This window comes from Priapulus caudatus, unplaced genomic scaffold, assembly GCF_000485595.1.
Source record: "Priapulus caudatus unplaced genomic scaffold, Priapulus_caudatus-5.0.1 Scaffold960, whole genome shotgun sequence".
Lineage (NCBI taxonomy): Eukaryota > Metazoa > Priapulida > Priapulimorpha > Priapulimorphida > Priapulidae > Priapulus > Priapulus caudatus.
This window is the reverse complement of record NW_014578021.1, coordinates 67,781-93,091: the sequence shown is the minus strand read 5'-3', so window position 1 is coordinate 93,091 and position 25,311 is coordinate 67,781. Positions and strand designations below refer to the sequence as shown.

Sequence of the window (25,311 nt, the reverse complement as noted above, 5' to 3'; positions counted from 1 at the left end):
AGGTTTGAACGTCCTATTTTGGAACACGCCGGTTGGCCTACTTTCGAGTCACGTCCACTTTTTGGCAAAAATGGAAATGGCCATAAGTCAATTCAGGTTCAACGGATTTTGCTCATTTCTAGTACGTGAATGAATAAGGATTGGCCCCAAAACATCACACGGGTTTTGATATTTTTTTTAAATTATGCAAATTAGGTTGATTTTGGCAATTTCGCTATGCATTTCAGTGTCTGCCTACGGCCAACGATAACTTTTGGCATGTGAATGTGTAAGGCTAGTCCCAAAACAGTTGTTACTCTTCTGGGAGAGATGACAACGTCCTATTTATACATTTATTTCGTCTAACTGGTCAACAACTTTACAATCGTACCTATATATGTGTAATATTATGTTTCAGATTCTTCGTTACATTAATTTGACTGGAGTATTTTATTGTTTTTATTTGCGCGATATTCGAAAACCAAAATGGCGATCATTTAGGCGTAGCGCCATCTCTCGTCAAGATTTCAGACTTTCAGATCTGAAACATTTATTTTCGCATCAAAACTTATGCATATATAATTATCAAGAGTATATAATGGGAGTTCTCCCATATATATACTCTTGCTTTATATATCCCCCTTCCCTCTTCTATCACACCCAAGGTGAGCTACAGTGTCATTGACACTTTCATTTACCAATCTACCATCGGGGAAACTAATGGTCAAGTAAAATCAATTAATGAAATAAAAATTAAGTATGGCTGGAGGCAGAAACTTGACTCGTGCGTGGACGATACGTCACCCTGCTGGGTTACAGTATCGATCCATCTGCCGTGCATTATAAATGTATCAATTATTATTGGTTACTAATCATATTGTTGTAGCCGTGTGTCAATTTCATCAAGGAAGCTAAAGAAAAGTAGCTGAACTAGAAATAGAATATTATTAACACAGGTAATAATTACTAATTACAATTTGTAATCTTCGGTGTTTGTGTAGACCTAATCAAGGTCAGCGAAAGAGGAGTAGCTGAACTAGATATAATTGCAGGTGTGTGCAGACGTCATCCGGTTGTTTGTGTAGACCTAATCAAGGTCAGCGAAAGAGGAGTAGCTGAACTAGATATAATTGCAGGTGTGTGCAGACGTCATCCGGGGAACTAAAGAGGAGTAGCTGAACTAGATATAAAATATTATTAACACCTAGATAATAATTACTAATTACGATTTGTCATCTCAGGTGTGTGCAAACCTAATCAAGGGAGCTAGAGGAGCAGCTGAACTAGATATAAAATATTATCAAGACATAGATAGGGGTAGAAATGAACTTTTGAAAAAGAGGGAGTCTGCAGTCTGAAGTTCAAAACTAAAGTTATTAACAATAACGCATGTGCTTATTTTGAAGATTCATGCGGTTGCACGTCTGCCAATTTTTCTTTGGACATTTGCTGAAAAAATATAGTAATTCCGCGAGGCCGAGCTATGGAACGAACTAGTTAGTGTAAGGGATCGTTTACTCTAGATTCTAGGGTTATTTTCAGTTAATTTATGTTAAAATTATGCTACATAAAAAGTTTCATGGTTCAATCACCGTCAAAAATATTATTAAAAAATGTTTTAAAACTAACGACTACAGTTTGATTACAACGGCGGTGGCGCCACTCAAAGCGCACGATCTGATAAGTTGCGCGAAACCACTTTCCAGCCAAGGGCTACAGACTGAGGGTGTTTCTTATTTATTCATTTAAAAGCAAAAGGATTGTAATATCTTATAAACAACATATAGTTTCCATTATAATATGGATAAATTTGCTCTAAAATATCGTTTAGTTAAATAGCATTTAGGTATAAATATAATTGCACTTTTGTGATTAGCCCTCCATCTGTAACGTGCAAAATAAATTGTCAAATACGCAACTTTTTCTGGGTGGCAGCACGGTCGCGGGTATCATGGCGCCGTTCAAATTTCGTAGCGTTGATGTGTAATTAATTATAACAATTAAATTAGGTATCTGGTAACAAATACGTGTGGGTATAGACGATTTGTTATACAGTAAGTACAGTTGTATGCAGTAAAATCCTAGAGGCTACTGTCCCTTTAGTATAGCAGAATTTTCAGGGAGTCACACGGACTCCTGCATATGTAAAATCAGGGAGTCCGACAGTAAATCGAGGAGTATTTGACTCCGGACTCGCGTTAATTTCTCACCATGCATAATGGCCTGCATAGATAATAATTATATTACTAATTAGTAATTACGATTTGTCATCTCAGGTGTGTGCAGACCTCATCAAGGGAGCAAAGGAGAAGCAGCTGCGTGTGAAGGGACCCGTCCGCATGCCGACGAAGATACTGCGCATCACGACGCGCAAGACTCCGTGCGGCGAGGGATCGAAGACGTGGGACCGCTACCAGATGCGAATCCACAAGCGAGTCATCGACCTTCACTCGCCCTCCGAGATCGTCAAGCAGATCACGTCGATCAACATTGAGCCGGGGGTCGAGGTCGAGGTCACGATCGCAGACGCATAGGCGGCGACGCGGCGGCGGCGCCCCCTACGCGATTCTGATGGCGACGAAACGTGAATAAATCGCTTTGGTGCGAAAACTTATCTCGGCGTCTTTCTTTTTTGGTTTTTGACTGTGTCGTGCTCTTGTTTTTTTTACTTCCTGTTTACCGCCTGTCGGAAATACACTGCTGCGTCGAAAAATATACGCGTGTCGAAACTTGGTTACGCAAATCTGAAAAGTTACGATACAAATATTGCTTCTCTGCCATTAGACTTAGTGCATTCACCCTCAACAGTATGATTGACCATTTTAGGATTTTGGAAGGTTGCTAATCTCTGTTCATTTACAAGTATGGAGCCGGTATAAAATTGTTACACATACTGCAAGAAACTCGGGTGGGGGGGGGAACGTGGATGACATTGCCTAGCGGGAAATTATTAATTCACTAAAAAATTAATGCATCAATGAGAGCCGTACCAAGGGAAAATATATAACGCTGTAATATTGTAAATAAGTAAGCAAGAAGTGTGAAAGTTAAAGTATATACATATTAATGTCCTTGATTGCGCTATTCCGAAATCTGCTGGTTCCTCTAACCTTTTTCCCACTTCTACTCAATTTCCACAAATTAGATTGTGCATCTTGAATTAATGGTAGACATAATCCAGTAATCCTCAGGTTTTTTACTAAATAAGATGTCCAAACACTCGTGTGACTACTAGGTGAAGCAACTTGCAAGGCAATGGCAACTACTCTCGTAGCAATCTTATGATGGATTAAATCATGATTACATTAATAAAATTCTCAAATAAAAGGGTTAATTAGTTTGCATGCACATTTGCTTATTATTGTAACACTGTAGTGTACTGTTTACAATTATCAAGGGTTTGTAAAATATATGTATAATATATTAAAAAATATATAAATGTTGCAATAAATTTGGTTTATTTCCAATAGGTGGCGGTAGCGTGTATCACGCCGTAGATCACGCCGTACGTCGTAAACATACAAAATCATCAGTATCACCATCCTATCACTATCACTATCAGTATCAGTATCAGTATCATGCTACATAGCGAATTATATTTAAACAGTGCAAGAAGATACAATGTCTGATAGTATTTCGACAGCCACCGGGCCGGATGAAGATGCAGGTGTTTCTGGTAAGGGTGCATGTACTCACACTCACAGTCACAGTACTGAGGGTTCAAGGATAGAGAACATTACATGGGTCCCAATAAAACCAATGTAATTTACATCAATATAAATATAATATTATATCAATATAATAGGTTAGGGGAAGTGAACAGTGAACATCCCCCTCCCACACCCTCCCCCCGCTCGGTCGCTTGGCTCCCTCGCCTGGTCGCTTCGCGCCCGAGCAGGGGCGTGTACAGGGAGGGTCCAGGGAGTCCGGACCCCCCCTTGCTCGCGCAGAAAACGCATCTGAAGGGGTCAAATTTTAAAATTTTTTTGGGGGAGGGCCCCCTAGACCCCCCCTTCGCGTGCTCGCAACTTTGGGTTATGGTTAGACCGACCCCTGGTACTAATCCTGTACACGCCCCTGCCGAGCAAATTGCGAACATTGAAAAACGAACCCCCCCCAATAAAATTAAGCTGGCTACGGGCTTGTTATTGTATCTAATTATAGTGATACATTATGGCAGAGCCAACAAAGCGAAACACAAGTGTCACAACATTGAGCGCTGAGCTACATTGTCATTGGTCATTACAATTTTGGCAAATAAAAAGATAAAATTTTGTCTTATTGACAATCGGGAATTGTATTGAATGGTGCATTATTGAAATGATGCACGACCATGCTACAAACTAACTGAAATATAGTTACCGGCGCTTATTAGTAAATAATTAAAGTAATGATAGATACGGTACTATATAATTAACATGCACGTATAATAACCTCTTCTTCAAAGTCCAAGGGAATATATCGAAAACAGAAAGAGAAAGTTGATAAATTAGACAGATCAACACTGCGGATCGCAGTAGAAAAAGCCTCAGATTTGCAATTGAGAGAAAGGAGAGAATTCCAATACGGAATGACAGAAACAAAGAAGCTAAACTTAAAGGGATCCTTTGAAGATGGGCTGATAATGTGCAGTGTTCTCTGTACATGTAAGTGGTACTTGTAGTCTGAAGCATCGTGTATTTTTTTTCAGCAAAATCCTCGGAATCGGAAGTCGTGGCGAAAAAACCGCAGAAGAAGTATTACCGTCAGAGGGCGCATTCCAACCCTCTCGCCGACCACACGTTCGACTATCCCGTGTGTCCAGCTGCGATGGACTGGTCTCAGTATTATCCTCAGCTAATCTCACCGGATAAACCAACTCCACACCCAAAGTATACATACATATGTGTATCTAAATGCAAACACCTAGATATCTAAATATCGGTTATGTTTTATGCGTCGTTCTTCTCTCTGTGTGGATTATGAGTGCCAGAATTCTTAATAAAATTTTTTTGAAATTGGCGAATTTATTTACCCCCGTAACATATATTGATATAAAGATTGTTCAATTTATTGTCGTTCTCCGTGCTATATGTTACTTCTGCATGGAATGTAAGTCGTAAGCTTATTAGTCACAAATAAATCTGGAAACATTAAAGGCATTGTTAACATTAAGACCCTTGTTAGCGATAGAACAGGAGTCATAGCCATGTTTGTTAAAGCTAAGTGATATTTAAGTGCAGTCTGAAGCACAGAACCACATTACAGCGTCGGTCAAGACTAAATTAAGCCATGATTTTAAATCGTTTATAATTTTGTCACAGGGTAGAGATTGCTGATATTGGATGTGGATACGGAGGCCTGCTTGTGTCTCTCTCACCAATGTTTCCCGATCAGCTCATGCTGGGACTGGAGATCAGAGTGAAGGTGAATATAGTGATTCACGCTTACAAGAGATGAATGATAATTTTTATACACAGTGTTTCCCCTGCATTGACACGAGCGAGGCGGCCGCCTCGCTCAAATCTCACCCGCCATGCAAGAAATTTATTCAAAAACACCGCCTCGCTGACGAAAATCAGTGTTCTTCCATCAATAAACTACACTTTATTGACAGCGTTCGAAATTAGTGCCGACCCGCGGAGGAGGCCCGAGGCCACCAAGATTTTGCTTCGGCCACCATCTCTACAAAACTGCCGGTCCTCCTGACCGGCACTTTTTCCCCCTCATATTGCGCTGAAATACTACGGTTATCGCAATGGCAGTTTAGACAGACTTGTAAATGGGAGCGGATTCTAATACGCTCCGTTCCTGAACGTAGACGGGATATCCAAAACATCTAGAGCCGAGGGCATGAACTCCCTCAACGCATGATTTGCCACACGAACAAAACCTCGTGACAGCCTAAGAAATCGATTGCGGCCAGTAGCGTAGCCTAGTGTTTTTATGACCGCATAACAATAAGTTCATATATCGCAGGGGTTATCGTGGGGAGTGAGGGCACCACCAGTGACACCTGACACGCATGTAATCAAAGCTGTTAACTGAATTCGGCACTTTTCTTTACGTAGAAAGTCGACTATTTTTATTCAGTTAGATATCTAGAAGCAATGTAAACTGTATATACTTCAAGATTCTAGGCACTTGTAACTTTGCGGATATGCAGCAGTATTGATCTATGCATGGGGGTACATACCCAAGAGGACTGCATGGGGAGGAGAAAAACGAAAGTAAAACCTTTCCCAGAAGCTTGTTTGTTCCTTTTGACAACTTGAAAAGGTGATTCAAGAGTCTCATATATTGGGTTCAGAATAGCTTAGAATGCACCAAATTGCACCTTTTTTTTATTTCCTGGGGGAGCATGCCCCTGGACCCCCTAGCATGGCGATCACCTTCGGTGCTTGCATTGCTCGCTTCTCGGATTGCGCAACCACCAAAATGTTTACCGCCTCGCTGACCTTTTTAGCCAGGGGAAACACTGACACATATTGTAGGCGTGTTCTTCGCACTACCTTAGTAGAAGGTCTGTAATAGACTAGAGAGAGATAAGACAAGACAAGAAGTAACGTTCACTGGTGTTTACTCAATCTCTAATACGATACATGCGGTCTCCGTGCACTACCAAAAGCAAGAGCGGTTACTACACACTACACCTTTCTCAGCGGGTGGCTGGTACAAGAGCCTCTAGAAGCGCGGCAGCTTCCGCTATTTATACGGCGTTTCCTCCCCTACGTCACCGTCCTTATTTTAGCTCCCCTTTCCGGCCAATCGGCCATACTAAATACGGTGAGGTGAGTATTACAACTGCTACATTACACTACCGAATACGGTGGGGTATAAGCGTTTTCGCACTTGGCTCGGATCCATAGTCCGATTCTGGCCCCCTGATATCAATAGGGTCATCTGGTCGGTGTCTAGCGGCTTGTCACAATCCGCAAGAACTCGTGGCTTCGTGACTGCGGCTTCTAGCTAGCCGGCGCCATCTCGAGTCACGGCTCTCTTGATCTCCGTGTCGACCGCTGACTCTCCCGTCTCTGTTTTATACATCTCCTCTGACTGCGTTCCCGCATCGCCATCACTTCTCATAGCGTGTAGGATTTGCCCGTTTACAATATGATACATCATGTAATTACATTGATAATTATTATAACACTGGCTTATGAGTAGTGGTGTAACGGTTAACCGCGGTTAACCGAAAACCGCGGTTTTTGCGCCACCATTCGGATATTCGAACCGTCGTTCCGTTTTCGGCTCGGTTTCGGTTCCACATTTTATATATACCCGATATATACGCTTTTGAGATACGCGCACTGCAATTGGCTGGTCGAAAACTCTCGGCCAATCAGCGAGCAGATAGCATTGATAGACCACTTGCTACATGCCACGAGAAGGTCAACGCGTTCATTTTGTCTGCAAAAATGACAACTTATGTTGATCCACCGGCCTCCTACAGATCTATGGTATTTATAAACCAGTCTGATTATTAAATTTGCACTTCTGTTTGGTGTTATAAGATTTGTAATTGATCGCAAATATTCGAACCGAAAATAACCGAACCGAAATGTGAAAACCGAAAACCGAACCGAACCGTGAAGTTGTGATTCGTTGCACCCCTACTTATGAGCCAGTCCACAATCGAGGCAAGCTTTCGTACAATTATAGGACGGACGAAGGGAAAGTTATTAAAAATATAATACTAATAGTATTTATTATGTCTTATTAGTATAAATTACTAATGATTAACTAATATTATAACTATAATTACTAACTTATTCCTAAAAATTAGTTAGAAACTAGTAATCGCTATTACTTAATAATATATATGACTAATTATAATTAATATCAATACTAATTACTCACGTTTACAGGTATCAGACTACGTGAAGGACCGCATCAAAGCGCTTCGTTCGGAACACCTCGGGGAGTTCGCGAACATCGCCTGCATCCGCGCGAACGCGATGAAGTACCTCTGTAACTTCTTCTCGAAGGGTCAGCTCAGCCGCATGTTCTTCCTGTTTCCCGACCCACACTTCAAGAAGACGAAACACAAGTGGCGCATCATCAGTGCGACGCTGCTCGCGGAGTATGCGTACGTGCTGCGCCCTGGTGGTGCCGTCTATACCATCACTGACGTACTCGACCTTTACGAGTGGATGGTGAGCGCCCCCTGGTGCCTCGTTGTCGCACATAGCGACGAGAGACATGTCACGGAATACCATTAATGATTTATTTTCTCATATACGTTTATTTATTTTTAATTTTTTTATTTGGTTTTTGCTGTTTTTGATTATTACTTGTATGGTATTAATTTTGGTCTAGCTGCCTTTTAATGTAAAATCTCTTGATTCTTTCGAAAGTCAGGTGACAAAGACAGTTTTGACAGGTCTTCAAAATTGACGTTAAAATGTCTAGAATCCTTTGATTCATCTCAAAATTAAATTTCCATTATCATAATCATGAAATGTAATAAACCTATCCTGACAGTATGTATGTATGTATGTATGTATGTATGTATGTATATAATGTACACACACACACACACACATATATGTATGTAATAATTTGTAAAAATGTCTATGTAAGCGTTTTATTTACGACAGCGCGTAATAAAACCACGTCCCAGTAAGCGGGAGCCTTCCTCGGCATTTGAAATCCGCGCATTGACGCATCTTCGTTCCTTCTCTCCCTGTCCTCGCAGGTGAGACACTTCGAGGAGCATCCTCTCTTTGAGAGAGTGAGGGAGGAGGAGCTGGAGAGCGACCCCGTCGTCCCGCTGCTGCACCGCGCGACCGAGGAAGGCCAGAAAGTCGCGCGCAACAACGGAGAGCGCCACCTGGCGGTGTTCCGACGAGTCGCTGATCCGCACGACCGCGCGGCAAGCTGACGCGATCGTCTTAATGAGCCACCGCTAACGAGACGTTCATCGACACTAAGACACATGCTGCTAGCTGTGTCACACTGGACCGTAGCTTACACACGTCGTCACTGCTGCTAGCTGTGTCACCGCAGTTTACCCGCCTCTTCCACACGCGCTACGCCGTTGACTTTTGCAGGCACTCGCTTGCGAAGCGACGCCTTTGGAACGTCCTGTCGCAGCGACGATCAGCTAGAGTTTCCCGGTCGCTCCGGGCGGAGGGGGTCGATTCCGTCCTTCACTCCAAGCCCTCGCGGTGTCGTCGCGCGCATACGCGACGTATGAGTGAGACGTACGGAGCGATCCCGAGTAGTTAGGGGACTTAGGTCGCTGCCATGTTTCGCCGAGCGGCTGGTCGCTGATGTCACGTTAGGGACTCGACGTGGAGTGGTCGAGGATTGCGTACAGTGCGTTCGCAACCTCGGAGCGAAGTCGTATTCACGAATACGAGACGGTTACTCGCTCGCTGACGTACGTGGAGACTCGTGCGATGCTGGGCGGTCGTATCCGACGCCTATATACGCGAACGTCGTTGATCTGTCGTGGAAGAAAAACCTGTTCACATCCGAGGCTTACTGTTAATAGTATTGATGGATAGTAATGTGGGTAAAATAAATGCACTTTTTAACATAGCATTGCCTAAATATTTTATTAAGTTTGTTGGAATTTCGATAGCAACGAAGATATGCTTCATGCATTGTAAGTGCTCAAAATTTATAGACATGTTGGCCACTAGATCGGATTGCGGCCCCGGTTTTTTGCGCGCAGCCGCACAGCTCGCGGGCCAAAGCCGCGCCTAACGCGAATAACCCGCCCCCTTTTGTGTCCACTTAGCAGATATCTGAGACACGGGTCATGAAAAACGTCACTACGCGAAAACTGGCGCAATCCAACCGACATTTCGCGATGGACGGCAGGCAGGCCATCTCCAACGGCCCTAACACTTTTTTGGCGTTGGCGCGCCTCTGGCTAAGACGGGGAGTGACTCCCTACAAAAAATGCAAGAAATTTCGTCAATCAGCGATGACGCGCTCAGCCTCCGTAATGGCCGCACCATGACGGGCGCTAGGTGCCGAGTATACGCGTTAATGTCTATCACAGAGCTTTCTAGCGAAGTGTCGTACGCGCGCTCCACGGCGGGGGCGCGGCCTAGACTATCTTCAAACCGCGCTCACTGCCTGTGCAGGCGCCTGACTGTACCGTGCGTAATGTTACCACTATTGACCCCGCGCGCCCGCTGGCAGACAGGACGTCGGGCGAAGCACCGACTGCGCTGGCGTGGGCTCTTGCGAATACTGCGAGCACTGGGGTGGGTGGTCCGTGCCAGTTTTTACACGTAGCTAAGGTAGACATCGACGAAAGCCAGCCAAACAGCTAACAAAAAACTCGCCCCGCGCCCAGCGCGGCTCCACAGCGGTAATGCTATCCGCCGGGCGTGGAGCGGAGCGTGACCGCAACGTGGTCAGCACTATCGTTGGGATAGTTTTAGGATTAGGGTTAGCGTCATCAGTAGGCCGTTCAGGGTAGGCGTAGGTAGGGTTAGGCGTTAGGATTAAAGTTGGTTAGGGTGGCTAGGTAGGTTCGGTTTGCATCATGATACTGTCCCACACCATAGATTAATTTTTGTGGTCCAATGCTATATTATAGGCGGCGGCGACACATATATATTATGTGGGATAGTGGTGGCGTGTTGGAGTAGAGCGTACCGTTATCAGTCAACGTATCACGTGACTCACCTCCACGCCAACGGGATAGCAACACCCCTCTGCAGGCAGCAGCAACAGCAGCAACTGCCCACCGAAGGCCCGCCATAGCCGAGCCGCCTGGTGCTGAGACGAAAACTGCCGCGATGTTACGCTTCCCACTATACGGATTGCGCGCAGACCGCCCTCCTTCGGCGCGCGATTCTCTATAGCGCGGCCCAGCGCGAGATCACATACAACACCCGCCGGTCGCGTGCGCCAGTCCTACTGCGGACAGTGCCAGGCTTAACCGCTATCTTCGGCGGTCGGGGAAACAACGCGATCTTTTGCCGCAACGCCATCTTGACCGGTCTCTCTGGATGCGCAGTACGATGTCATACCTGTTAGAGTACTCCATAAGAAATCCTCTTTATGGAAAATCCTCTTTGTGGAAAATCCTCGTTATGGATCCTCTTTATGGAGGTACTCTAATACCTGTATGTTTTCAACATTCCCGAAGGAGGGATATTCATGCTGCGATACCCTCTAACCATTATATAACGTTACAGGCGCGCCCGCGAAGCCCAGTTTTGGATTGGGGGGGGGGGCAAAGCACCCTAAGGGTGGGTGCTCGACGATTTTGTTATCGTTGTGTGCGTGAGCGCGTGCGTGCGCGACGTAGTGTGCGTTGATGCGCCGACGTGTGGTGCGTGAGCGAAGACGTATGTTGCGTCAATGATGCGCGACCGTGTGTGGTCCTGATTGCGCGACGTGTGTGCTGTTTACGAGCGCCGGACGTTGTCGTGCCGTGAGCGTTCGACCAAAGGCCACCGACCCCAGACTACTGCCATGTGCCGACGTGTGTGCGTGAGCGCCGTTCGTGTGCGACGTGTGTGCGTGAGCGCGGTTTGTGCGGCCTGTGTGCGTGAGCGCGTGTTGGCGTGAGCGCGTGTCGTGTGCGTGAGCCGGGTCGTGCCAGTAGAGCGCCGTGCTGTGATGACGTGTGCTGCAAGAATGAGCGCGCTGTGTGCGGCCGTCGTGTGCATGAGCGGCATTGTGTGCGCGTGTGTGTGTGACGTGTGTTCCGTGAGCGAGGGTTCGTGTGTGGTGACATGGTGTGCGTGAGCGCGTCTGTGTGCGAACGCTGGTGCTGCGTGACGCGCGTGTGTGTGCATGTGTGCGTGAGCGCGTGCTGTGCGTGAGCGCATGCTGTGTGACGGTCGCGTGGTGTGCGTGAGCGCGTGTGTGTGACGTGTGTGCGTGAGCGCGATGTGTTGTGACGTGTGTGCGTGAGCGAGTATGTGCGTGAACGCGTGTGTGCGACGTGGCGCGTATGTGCATGAGCGCGCCGTGTGTGCGTGAGCGCGCGTGTGCGGACGTGTGTGCGTGAGCGCGCGGTGTGGCGACGTGTGTGGCTGAAGCGCGTGTGTGCGGTGTGTGTGCATGAGCGAGTATGTGCGGTGCTGTGCATGGCAAGAGCGCGTGTGTGCGACGCGTGAGCGTCAATCACGCAAAGCGCGCAGCGAAAACTTAAAATGGATGTATAAATTCGTTTTTTAACGTTAGAATTAACAAGTCTTAGCTCATACATTTTATTTTTTATTTCTCATTCTTCTTTTTTTGGGGGGGCTTTTTGGTTTTGCCCCTCCACTTTTTGGATTTAGGGGTGGCCGCCCTGCCTGCCCCCCCCCCACTTTCGGCGCTCTGAAAGTATAACCACAGACTAACGGATACGTATCCGTTAGTCTGTGCCTGTGGTATAACCCTCTAACCATATATGCAAAGTCATCAGAAAATATAACTCTTCTGCTGATATATTGCGCATAAGCTAAAACAAATAACGTAGCCAGATTGCGTACTGACTGGTACCTACCTTACATGCAAGGTAATTGAAATACAAACTTCAATGGCAATTAAAAAAATTAAAAATTAAATTAAATACTTTATATACAAAAACGTAATGAAAATATCATTACGTAATAAAAATGATGTAAACATTTGAAAAATAAAATCTAGGATCTTAGGCCGTCGTACAATAGAGGGCAGGAACATCGGCTGTCGATGTTGTCAATTTGTCATGGCGGAGTTCGTGGACCATGATGATGAAAATTGGGAAACGATTTTAGAGCTCTTGAAATGATTTTATATAATAATTAATATATTTAAAATAAGAAATTTAATATGAAGTTAGTCGGTAAAGAGATAGACAAGGACAGTAAGGGGTAAGAATGCATAATACGTTTAATCTGACGGGTAGGCCCTACTGAGTACTGTAAAGGTGCGAAGCCTAGGTTTCATTTGATATACTAATTTGTAATTACTATCATATAGGCCCCCCTATGTATTTATATTCGCAGTGGCTACGCGTCCGGAACCGGTCGCCTAGCCTCCAGGCTACGCATCCGGACATCCACTCACACATGCAGTGATCGGCGCGACTTGCGTACACGCATGATTGCGCAACGGGACGCTCTGCCTGGATTGCCGTAAATATACAATATTAGCGCAGTGGCCTGACGGGTACGCCCAGCGCGTCGGTCGTTAGAAGCCGCCTTTTTGGCGTTAGGTGTTAGGGTTGGCGTTAAGGATTAGGGTTAGGTTTACGGTTATGGTTAGGTTTAGCGGTTAGGTTAAGGCGGTTTAGGGTTCTAGCTCATGCTAAACTCTCAATCGTGAATTTATTCCCAAGGCGTTATTTCGAAATATCTCGACCCACCGCGCGGCCAATCTTTGTCTCGTTAAAGTATGAAATGGCAATGGAACTGGCCGTACCCGTAGCCTCGATCTTAAGATACGCCTGGCTACCGTAGCCACTGCCTACAATATATTGCATCTGCTGGTCTATCCATTCATCGTCCGTCTCTCGCTTTCCCCACTTCCACCACCACACGACTATGCACCGTTTAAGATGCATGTTGCTCTGTGGCATAATTCGATTTTTGTTTTATGAAAAATGGTTGATTTTATCGCGATTAACATTCGATTGTCACTATAAATTCGCATTTTCAAATTATAACATTCGATTTATCACATATAACATTCGATTTATCGCATATTGATTTGATTTCACGCATCAGAATCATTTGATTCACGCATCGAAATCATTCGTATGGCATCATGTCGATGCGTGAATCAGCATGATTCGATGCGCGAAGCGAATGATTTCATAGCATCATTCGATTCACGCATCGAATCATTCGATTCACGGCACGATGATGCCATCAAATCATTCGATGCGTGAATGAATGATTCGATGCTGTTGATCAAATGATTCGTATGCCCTTGCTGATCGAATCATTGCCGTATGCTTGATCGAAATAATGCATCGGAATGATTCGATTCACGCATCGATGATTCGATTCACGCATCGAATGATGCATCGAATCATTCGAGCTGAATGCGAACGATATCGTCATGCGTGCGGATGAATCAAATGATTCGTGCGTGAAATCGAATCATCTGATTGCGGTGAATGATGATGAATCGAATCATTCGATTCGCGCATCGAAATCATTCGATCACGCATCGAATGTTGCATCGCAATCGTATTCGAGCTCGTGAATCGACTGATTCGATGCGTGAATCAAATGATTCTCGTATGCTGAATGATATCGATGATGCTGGAATGAAATCGAATCATTCATGCGTGAATCGAATGATGCATCGAATCATTCGATTCACGCATCGAATCATTCGATTTCACGCATCGAATCATTTGATTCACGCATCGAATGATTCGATTCACGCATCGAATGTTGATGCATCATTCGATGCGCGAATCGAATGATTCGATGCCGTGAATCGAATGATTCGATGCATCATTCGATTCACGGCATCGAATCATTCGATTCACGCATCGAATCATTCGATTCACGCATCGAATGGATGCATCGAATGATTCGATGCGTGATCGATGATTCGATGCGTGATCGAATCATTCATGCGTGATGTTACACAGCGTCGCCTCTCTCGCTCTCTCTCTCTCACGCTACACCACACCATACACATTCCCTCTCTCTCTCTTCTCCTCTCCTCTCTCTCTCTCTTCTCTCTCTCTCTCTCTCTACTCATGCCACACACAGCACACTCGGCAATCAGCAGGCGTCGCCGTTGCGCAATCATGTGTGCTACGTGTTCGCAAGATCACTCTTTCACTGTGTGAGATGCGATGTCCGCGGACGCATAGCCTAGCGGCTCCTCGTCCGAACCGGTGCGTAGCCCGGCGTATTTTATTTATTAAATTATAGATAATACTTAATAATAACACTGTCTTACTTACTGTGTGTGTATACATGTATGTTATCAAAAGATAACAGTGGGCGATCCAAGAGGGTTTGTCGTGACCGTTTTCCATGTTAGTCACAGCTAGGGGGGTCCGGAGACAGCCCCCCGGGGAATTAAAAAAAAATTAGGCTATTTGGTGCATTCTGGTGAATTTTGAGGGTCAATTCTGAAGATACCCAATTCTGGAAACCGGTGCAAACCGGCCTAAATCCGCGCCTGGATAACTTGTATAGTAGCGATGATATATCATGGGATATGATATATATGATATATCTCTGATTCTCATCACTTTTCCAAGTTTTCTTGTTCAAGTTTTACATTTTTATTTTTTATTTTTTGATGAAATCGATTATCGATTTGGATAACCAAGCGCTTGGTTCGAGTCACTGTTCAACCGATAATCGAGTATAATCGATGATCGTGACATCACTACAGTTTCTATAGCCTAGTAGTCGTAGTAATTCCACAATGCACCAATTCCAATTATTTACCTGTTTTCTGTATTTTCCTATCTTTATCCATTTAACTATTTTCTCTAATTAACACAAATATTTACATGAATTATTTACAACAATTTAATAACAACAAATAATTTTTACAACAATAAATATATATTTTTTTAATAGGGTTAGGGTTAGGGTCACAATGCACCATAAAACAGGAGTTTGAGGCACGCGATTTGTATCAACCAATATGATTTGGGAGGTATGCAGAATGCAGAAGGTTGCTGAAATGATGTGTACGCAACTGCGTATCTGCATATCTGCGCCTAACAAAGGTGTCACTACGCACGACTTAAATGTTACGTTTATAACGTAGCAACAGACCTCAGATGAGCCCAGACGCTCTGCGGCTCTTGTTTTTATTAACCATCATTTTTATTATTAAATCGGCCTGAGTGCCCATGACCTCGACTTTACGAGACTAACGTCAATGCAAATCATTGCACAAAAAATATAGAATAACCAATAGTGACTAACCAACTATGTATTTCTCCAAAAATAATTGTCACCTAATATTTGATTTGTTTTGTATTACTTTAAATTTGTGTTACTACAGTTTTGTTTGCTATTCCTATTAGAATTTACATTAGTTCACTCTATACACTAACTTTCGTGAGGCAAACAAAGTAAACAACGAAATTGCAACAGAAATTCCGTATGTGAAAACCCCTAGAATAATGTTATCCCCCACAAGACTATAGCGCCTACTCTTGTGTTGGGTTACATTATTGTATTTAGGTGACACCTTGTGATTGCCATGTCTTAAAATTTACGGTCAGTCGATTACCAATTTTATTCGTCGCAAGCTAGGGCCAAATTTGTGGCAATTGCATCGTTAGTCGTTACCACTCATCATCTGACATCATCCCCCCAAAATAGTATATTACTTAGTAAATAAGCAGCAACCAGTAGTGCACGAAGGGTCGTTGTCGTATAATGGCGTATAATATGTACGCGAGGTAACTATCTGATATGGTTAGGGTTAGGGTTAGGGTGTTAGGGTTAGAGAGTAGGCGTAGGCGACATACTCGCCGACACCTCGGGTACTACATATACGAAAACGACCTCTTCAGCACCAGTAGTGGCCCAGAAGTATCCCACTTACCATAGCCTAATAGTATTTATGTTGCTATAGGTCAATAACATTGACCCCTGAAAATCCGGAGGACATGTGGCATGCTTACAATATCATCACAGTTGGTGACACCATCAGAGGATCTACCTTTAGGTAAGGGAAAGAGCTACCCTTTAATACCATGGTGGTATCTTGTGAGTTTTAGTTGGGTGATATATTGATTTGTAGTTTTTGGCTAATTGAGTGTAATTGGCAACTGGCAATTATAACAGCATCGAGTCAGGACTGCACACCTGATATGTAAAGCTGCTATGTGTGCTCGTTGAAACTTCCAAATTCATTGGTCAGGAATGCGGCATCTGGGAATGCGTTAGGTTGTAAAGGATAGTAGGGCTGATAATATACTCAAGACTTGTTGTAGTGTTTGTAATTTATTGAGATAAAACTGATATCATTTATAAGCAGACCTTTGTGTTGGGTCTATCTGATTAAAACGTTTTTTATGCACAAAATGCGTGCGTAGTACTCTGATTAGATCCATCAATGGATTTTGGTGGTAATTGCAACATTAATGTAGAAATTTTGGAAAATGTGCCTCCTACCTGGAAAAGTGTTTCACACTAGGTGTATACAGACTCTGTGTAAGCATCGTCTGCTTGCAGGAAGGTGCAGACAGAGTCGTCGACGGGTACGAGCTCGAGCAGCCGTGTGCGCCTCACACTGACGCTGCGCGTGGAGGGAATAGACTTTGACACACAAGGTTGCATGCTGCGCGTGAAGGGTCGTAACGTCACCGAGAACGAGCATGTCAAGGTATGTCGACCCGTTTAACATCTCTGACGCAAGAAGGTGGAAATACCGTTTTTTTTCCGGTAGTTAGCTATACGTTAGTTTAGAAAGTCTCTTTGTTCTGTCTGTTGTGTTTGTGTTGTGTCTGTTGTGTTTTATTAGCTCAGCTGACGAAGTCAGATGCAGCTTACAAGTAGAATCGCATGATTGTCCGTGCGTTCGTTCGTGCGTCCGGCCGTCCGTGCGTCCGTCGCACGGACAGTTTGTTTCAGCGCAGACCTACCATTTCTATCACTTTATTGAAAGGACCATGAAATGTACTTTGCGCTGACGTGCGAGAGTAAGTGTCTGATAACCTTTTGACCCTCAAGAGATGGGTTAAATATGGATTTGTTGACTTTTAACAAAGGACTGAACTGCTTTTGCTATTGTGGATGTGAGGCTACAGTTGCACAGTTCAATTGCAAAGGCAAATGTTTGTTGAACAAGGTTTATGCTCCTTAAATCATATTATTTTCTAAAGCGGTCTGTAATAGCACCCTGAATGCTCGCGTGGGTAGGCAAAAACACGGGGCAGCCCATTACGCATGCATGGGGGTGAACTGGCACTATTCTAATCATAACTAGAGCACTCGGAGAGCACAGACCTCCACCAAGGCAGCTGAATTCTGTCACTGTGAAACATTTTATTAATTAATTAATTAATTAAATAATTAATTGGATCCGGATGACGACCGAAATGTAATCAATTCTAAGTTACCCGATTTCTGACCTATCCTGAAAATTTTATGACAATCCATCCATAACTTTTTCAGTTAGGCTGGAGACAAACAAACCCACAAACCCACAAACCCACAAACGAACAAACACACGCTGGTCAAAACATAACCTCCTGCCAACCCCTTTGGCGGAGGTAATTATTGCCTGGCAACCTGCAATGCAGATGTGTTAACTCACAGCTGAGCGAAATATACTTGGATTTTAGCCGGTAGGATTTCAGCAACTCAATGGAGTGAGGTTATCACGCACGAAGGGCGATGCCATCTTTCATTATTGATGACACTTGCACGCGCCATCTCGCGGCAACTCGCTGCTTTTGCTATTAGAGCCCCCTCCACCCGCCCCCCTCCCCCCACCACCACCACTACGCTCACGCTTGACGCATATCCATGATAACATGTTAATATAGCGAAGTCATTAAAGTTACACAGCTGTATCTTTATTACTGTATACTACCGCTATAGCAAAGCGTATGGCGGGAGGGCGCACTTGATTCGGTTGCCAGTGAGTTTATCAGAAGAATACCCGGCTATAGTACACGTCAGTTGAGCGCTGTCGCTCTGCGGCACTTGTTAATTGTAATGATTGCGCTCGTGACAAAAGCTGATAGTGAGTATTTTATTTCAGATGGGTGCCTATCACACTATTGATCTTGAGTTGAACAGAAAGTTCACGTTAGGCAAGTCTGAGTGGGACAGCATCACGATGGAGCGAGTTGGTAAGTTGATTGAAACGTCACGTTTCTTAGTTATTGTCGGGCTTGGTGGGCGGATAAGATAAACATGTGTAAAACCTAAAGCAAAATTATTGCACTGCATTGTTGCAATGACGCATTTTCTTTTTGTGTCAAACCTTAATTGTAATAAATGCTTGTGTTGACTAACTCGGTAGTTTTGTCTACCGGTGTGTTTTTCAAGTTGTTATGACTCTTCAAATCACCACTAGATTGCAGTAGTCACAAGCGTCCATAAAACTGGTAGATGTTGTACATGTATAGACCGAGGTGACGCCATGAAGTGTCCATGAGGGCTACTTCATTAGAGAACCTAGATACAGTGTAGCCTCGTTATAACGCGATGGTTGGGATCCATAAAATGTCATCGCGAAAAAAGCGGGGTCGCACTATATCGGTGTTATATATACGTGGCTATGTAAGTGCAAAAAAAGAGGGAAATCCAACGACTCATCGCATTATATCCGAATTCACGTTAAATTGGGGCGCGTAAAATCATCGTGGTTCCTCTGTACCAATTTGGCACCCGTCCTTCCTCTGCACTGTAGAAAGTGCCTGTGATCCAACGGTGCATGCGGACCTGGGGGCTGTCATCATGCAAGAAGGCATCGCGCACGTGTGTCTCATCACGCCTGCGATGACGCTCGTGCGCGCCAAGCTGGAGACAACCATACCGCGGAAGCGCAAGGGCCACTGCGACCAGCACGACAAGGTGCTGTTACGAACGTGAACGTCCTCCAACTGTTGCTGAGAGGGTCTATGTCCCCCAGGGTACTATCGGAGGGTATCCTGGGTACGGTTCGATATATCGGAACGTACCCTGGTACTATCTAATATGCCGGACCGTACCTCGCCTACTCCACTAATGAGTCTAGGGAGTCGCCTACCCCTACTCCCTAACCTAACCCTAACCCTAACCCTGACCCTAACCATATCAGATAGTTACCAGGGTACGTTCTGATATATCGAACCGTACCCAGGGTACCCTCCGATAGTACCCTGGGGGGAATAGACCCTATGAGCCCAACTGCTATACTGCGACATAAGCAGTAGGGTGCGCGGTGAATTGCAGTTCTATTTTCGCTATACCTTTTAGTCAGTGTTGATTTGTACATGTGCACGCGGGATCTTACAGTTATTTTACATTGTGCGTAATTTTTTATGGTCTCATAACGAACAATACATGAAACTCCCCAGACTTCTCTTGCAATCTGTTTTTTTTTTCTCGGCTAGAATTGTAAACAACACTTCACACATTTAGGGTTTTATTTATGTTAGTGATGTCATTTATGTTATTTATGTTAGATATTTGTGTTCTAGGGTCTACAGAAGTTCTTCGACCAGATCATGCAGGCATTGCTTAGACATGTTAACTTTGACGGTATGTCTCTGCAGCATCGATGGATACGTTCTTGATGTTTTGTTATCTTTTCTTTCAATTGTTTAATATTCTGACGTTACAAGAGGCAAATTTGTTGCCACCTGTTATTACGCCTAACATCGTTTTTGTTACTGACATATAGTACAAGGTGTGGCGAATCTAAAAATATTATTTTTCCAAGAATAAAACGGTCTCTAACCTTCTTAACGTGATGCGGCATCCTATGTAACAAACACAATGGCAACTATATATACTCAACTTCTTATCGCAAATTATATGTAACTTCTAAACTAATTACACATAATTTGCGATAAGAAGTTGAGTATATATAGTTGCCATTATGTTTGTTACATAGGATGCCGCATCACGTTAAGAAGGTTAGAGACAGTTTTATTCTTCAAAAAATAATATTTTTAGATGTGCTGGTTGATAACTTCCTAACTTACGAAAAAGTTGTCTTGTGGGAACAGTTGTATTTTTTCGAAGGTGCAAAAATATTATGAGACTGCTGCACAGTTATGTCATTTTATCAACAAATTATAACTATAATAGAATGAACTTAGTAAGGAAATTAATGTATTTTTATGACATGATAACTGAGATCTTATATGTTGAATTCTAAAAGATTGTTAATTGACTTTTAATAGCGAGAGGTTTACTATGAGCCTGTCGGTGCAATTATATATGTACAGTGGCAGTGGGTTTACTGAATTCTGGAGTTTCACGTGACACATTCTACTGATGGATTCTTCATACAACCCATTTCCATGCTTATATAGGATGTGTATTTTATTATAAATTATGCTAGATTCACTTTTCCATTTCATTTTACAGTTGTTAAGTGTGTGCTTCTAGCAAGTCCCGGGTTTGTGAAGGTGAGAGCTAATCCTGAATGGAATGTTTGCAAAACTGTTGAATGGAAAGTTAAGGAGTCCTGCATATCGCAAATGTTTTCAACTGCAGGTATCAGTCTCTGATGCTTTTTGTCTTTAAACAACATTTGCAGGAGAAAATGAGAGCATTTTTTAACATGAGATATTACGCATGTAGTTGTTCTGTCCTATTGTAAACTCTTAATTGATTTTGTTTGAATGATAAGAATGTATTGTAATTTCCATTAGCATTGTAGTTTCATCTGAGATACAATTTTTTTTTATCCTATTTGTAAACAGCACAAATATCACAGTGATGTACATGCGCTTGTGCGGAAGTAACCACGGAGTGGTACCACCAGTGTGCCCCAATCATTTCTCTACAATATTTATTTCAACTGAACTCCAGGCCTAACTTTTTCATCATTTTTATTTTTTAAGTGTTATTTTTATTTTTTTAGTATCTACTCTAACACGTTATATCTGCTTTGATGTAGGACCAATTCTATGAATACATGTTCCAAGTTGCTGTCAAGATGGATAACAAACTACTGCTGGAAAACAAATCCAAATTCGTGCTTGTTCATGCTTCGTCCGGCTTCAAGCATTCGCTAAAAGGTGAGCCAGGCCCCTGAATCGACATCAGCCAAAAAAAACATCTAGTTTTTTTATTTGCCCAGGTTTTCCCCTGTGGTTTTTCCTCAGTACCTGTATTCACCTAACGTTTACATGCGTAGTTATTGTTTGAACTCTTTATTTGCTTCTCTCTCAGAACATTTTAGAGTCACCATAACCTGAAAAGCAAAAATTGTGTGCAATTAAAATTGCATTGAAAGACAATCGTTATTGTAAGCAATGGATTCTACTTGTGAACCTGCCTAATTGTACAAACGTGCATTGCAGTAATCAAAGGTACGAGTTGCCCTTGCTCTACATATCATATATATGCATATAAGACTAAGAGGTTGTACTATGTTATGTAAGGGTATTAATTTTATTTATGTTACAGAGGTGCTGTCAGATCCTACTGTGACAGCTAAGCTAGCAGACACGAAAGCAGCCGCGGAGGTGAAGGCTCTTGAACAGTTCTACACGATACTGCAGTTGGACCCAGACAGAGCCTTCTATGGGTCAGTGTTGCTGCAGGAGAGCTACTGTAGACGCCAAAAATTTTCGCCTACAGATATTTTCGCGAATTCAGACTTGACGGACAATTTCGCGAGTGGTTAATTCCACGGTCGGTGAATTGTGAATTATTCGGTATGAACTATTCGTGTGCTATTATTTTCGCGGTGGGGGACGCGTTCGCGAAATTTGCGAAAATTAAACCACCACGAAATAGACTACGTATACAGTTATTTACAGCGACATGGAGTGTGGCTGGACGATGATAAGAGCTAGGTATCGTTCTAGGAGATAGATAAGCGAGTTGTTATGTGCAGTGAATGAAGTGGGCGTTCAGATTGAAAGGATTGTTGACGGGGAAACCTTCTATTGCCAGCATTTAATTAATTGAATTTTTAGCTCATCTGACATAGTCAGATGCAGCTTGTAGAATCGCATGATCGTCCGTCCGTCCGTTCGTGCGAGCGTCCGTCCGTCCATCCGTCCGTCCATCAACAGTTGGGCACAAATCTTAACCGCTCGACGTACGGTCACGATATTCGGGACGTGGGGGGGTAATCTGAAAACGAGTTGGGATGTCGAAGCTGGGGGGTCAAAGGTCAAAGGTCAAGAGGTGTAAAAGAAGGGGGAACATTTACTCGTTAACTTAAGGTATAGGGAGGAAATGCAGAATTGGGGCACAAATCTAAATGGCTCGACCTAGGCTTGTGATAGTCGGTGTATAGCATCATGGTAGGAAAAGCCATCACTGTGCCGAAATTGGAGGTCACAGGTCAAAGGTCAATGGGCACAGGGCATATTTGAGACATTTTCTGAGGACATGGTCTGACGGAGCGATTGAAAAACTTTTTTGTTTCAGCGGTGACCTAGCATTTTTATGGCTTTATTGAAAGGACCATGAAATGTACCTTCTGCTGACATGCGAAGAGTAAGTGTCGGATAACCTTTTGACCCTCAAGAGGAGGGTTAAACATGGATTTGTTTACTGTCTGTTAGAAAGAATTTCACTGCCGGGTTTGCTAGTAGAATCTATACATGCCTGGATGTATGAGGCTACAATGTCACAGTGAAATTTCAAAAGGTAAATTTGGTTGAAGAAGGTTTATGTATAAAATCGTGATAATATATAAATGATATATATATATAATATGATATAAATGCATTAAATCGTATAATTTCTATGGCATTCTATACTGTCAGTATGTTACATGTAACGTATGCCACTGCCAGTGGCCATTGCCAGTGCATGTGGTGGTGGTACTGTGTAGTTTTTGCCTGCGTTAATTGGCTACAGGTGGCAGCTCTCTATTGCAGCCTGTAGGCTTGCGTAGGTAAATGGATGAGTGCTTACCTATTCTGTCTTGCAAATAGTTGTTGCTACTACGTACGATGGGAGCTTCCATCTTTAATCTGAAGACACTTAAACGTACGCGCCATCTCGTGGTAACTTTCATAACGATCCCAACGAACATTCCTTTGAGAAGGTTCCTGATACCATCCCTGTGCATTCCACTGTTTCGGCGTGTATGTGAACACATTTGGGACTAACAGGGTTTACTAGAATCCCACCACTCCACCACAGAGTCACCGCAGTAGACGTTAGATGAGCGCTGTCGCTCCGCGGCACTTGTTGTACAAGTGCATTCACAACCACATAAGGGTGAATGATTATTCTGATGTTTTTTTTTGCAGAGTGAAGCATGTAGAATGTGCCAATGAATCGCAAGCAATCGAGACTTTACTCATCTCTGATGAGCTGTTCAGGTAGGCATGCAACAATGCGTTGACTATACGTCAGCAATTCATGGCATCAGATGCCATTTGCATACATTTATGCAGCCCCATCAGAACTTCTCAGTGCATCTCGGGAGGGGGGGGCAGGATCAGTGGCATTGGCAAGGTTATTCCTTTTACTAATGTCACCACCCGTTGCTCTTGTCTTCACCAATCATTGGCATGTGATGCTGTTTCAGGTCGCAAAACATAGGAGAGAGGAAGCGGTACGTAAGCCTGGTGGAAAGTGTACGGGAAAATGGAGGCGACGTGAAGATCTTCTCGAGCCTTCACGTCTCGGGGGAACGTAAGTAGCTGTCGTTTAACACTCTGCTCTCGATACATTCCTTGGGAGCAGTGGTAGTTTTTGAAAGAGTCTATGCACGTTTCCTTGTTGATAAAGAAGTAGAAGGAGACTGGAGAGGGTTCCTAGGACTCTACCGGCGTGTTCACGTCTCTCTGCTTGAAATTGCTATGAAGATTAGAGATAAGCACTACAATTTGACTTCACGCCGAATTATGTCTGGTAAAGGAGAATTATTAAGGAGTTAAGAGAGCCTTTAAGGAGGAGCCTATTAAGGAGCCCTTAATTATTTCTCCTCATCACAGCCTCCTAATTACATCCACAACGACAATTCGGACAAACGTGACTCTGAATAGGTTAAGACTAACAGTTGATTATTTTTCTTCTGGCAGAGCTGGGCCAGCTGACTGGCGTAGCTGCCATCTTGAGGTTTCCTATGGCTGACATGAGCGACGAAAGCTCTGATGGCGAAGACACATAGGGACAGCATGCTAGGAAATTCATTTGTCCTCGCTGCTATATATGTCCTTGTTTTCCGTGCCTCAACCCCTCAGTATTCCTAAATCAAGTATGCACTAGGAAACCATTTGAAATATCCACACGGCAGAGCTCTTTTTTCCCTTTGTGCACTGGGTGTCCGTCTTGCAAGAAAGTCTGCTTCGTGTTTGGGGTGATACTCCATTAGGAGTGTTCCCAACTTTAATGTCATTAATGGTCATAATAATATATATATATATATATATATGGTCATGCTCATATATTAGTTTGTGGTTTAATGTCATTTAGATTAGGGTTAGGTTTAGGGTTAGAATTATCAATCATTAATCATTAATCATTAATCATTAATGATATCAAAGTTGGGAACACTCCTAATGGAGCGTTAGCCCGTGTTTGGTCTAATAAAATAGAATTCTGCTTCGACCTGCATTAATTCTCATCCATTATAAAGCTGAACTAAATCCACCTCTAGACACATTTTTGCGTGCCATCTCCCTGCTGCTTGTACTTGGTTATTGCACCCTAATATCTGTCTAATCGTGCGCGGTTGTGTTCGCCTTACTAATGCACTATTGGGGATACACGAAACAGCAACTAACTCCAAAGTAGTCCAACAAACTGCAGTCCCAAGTGTTCGTGG

The 25,311-nt window shown here is 43.5% G+C and overlaps 3 protein-coding genes across 3 annotated transcripts; all 3 read left to right on the top strand.

Moving 5' to 3' along the window:
* Window positions 1–2,253: 2,253 nt before the first annotated feature.
* LOC106814668 (40S ribosomal protein S20-like) lies at window positions 2,254–2,593 on the top strand (the record flags this gene model as incomplete). Its single annotated transcript, XM_014819015.1, is given in 1 exon segment — window positions 2,254–2,593. A coding segment is annotated over 1 exon segment (260 nt), but the record flags the coding sequence as incomplete, so codon positions are not given.
* An 879-nt stretch (window positions 2,594–3,472) lies between these two features.
* On the top strand, window positions 3,473–9,504 carry LOC106814669 (tRNA (guanine-N(7)-)-methyltransferase-like). The gene is made up of 5 exons (XM_014819016.1): window positions 3,473–3,655; window positions 4,670–4,850; window positions 5,283–5,385; window positions 7,827–8,114; window positions 8,657–9,504. The coding sequence occupies exons 1-5, from the start codon at window positions 3,601–3,603 to the stop codon at window positions 8,840–8,842; spliced, it is 813 nt and encodes a 270-aa protein (XP_014674502.1). The 5' UTR covers window positions 3,473–3,600; the 3' UTR covers window positions 8,843–9,504.
* A 3,122-nt stretch (window positions 9,505–12,626) lies between these two features.
* LOC106814671 (protein pelota-like) lies at window positions 12,627–24,914 on the top strand. The gene is made up of 12 exons (XM_014819018.1): window positions 12,627–12,776; window positions 16,477–16,569; window positions 17,079–17,229; window positions 18,613–18,703; window positions 19,267–19,430; window positions 20,039–20,099; window positions 20,934–20,974; window positions 21,469–21,589; window positions 21,981–22,101; window positions 23,789–23,860; window positions 24,070–24,176; window positions 24,566–24,914. Exons 1-12 carry the CDS (start codon window positions 12,736–12,738, stop codon window positions 24,652–24,654), a joined length of 1,152 nt encoding a protein of 383 aa, XP_014674504.1. The 5' UTR covers window positions 12,627–12,735; the 3' UTR covers window positions 24,655–24,914.
* The last annotated feature ends 397 nt before the right edge of the window (window positions 24,915–25,311 follow it).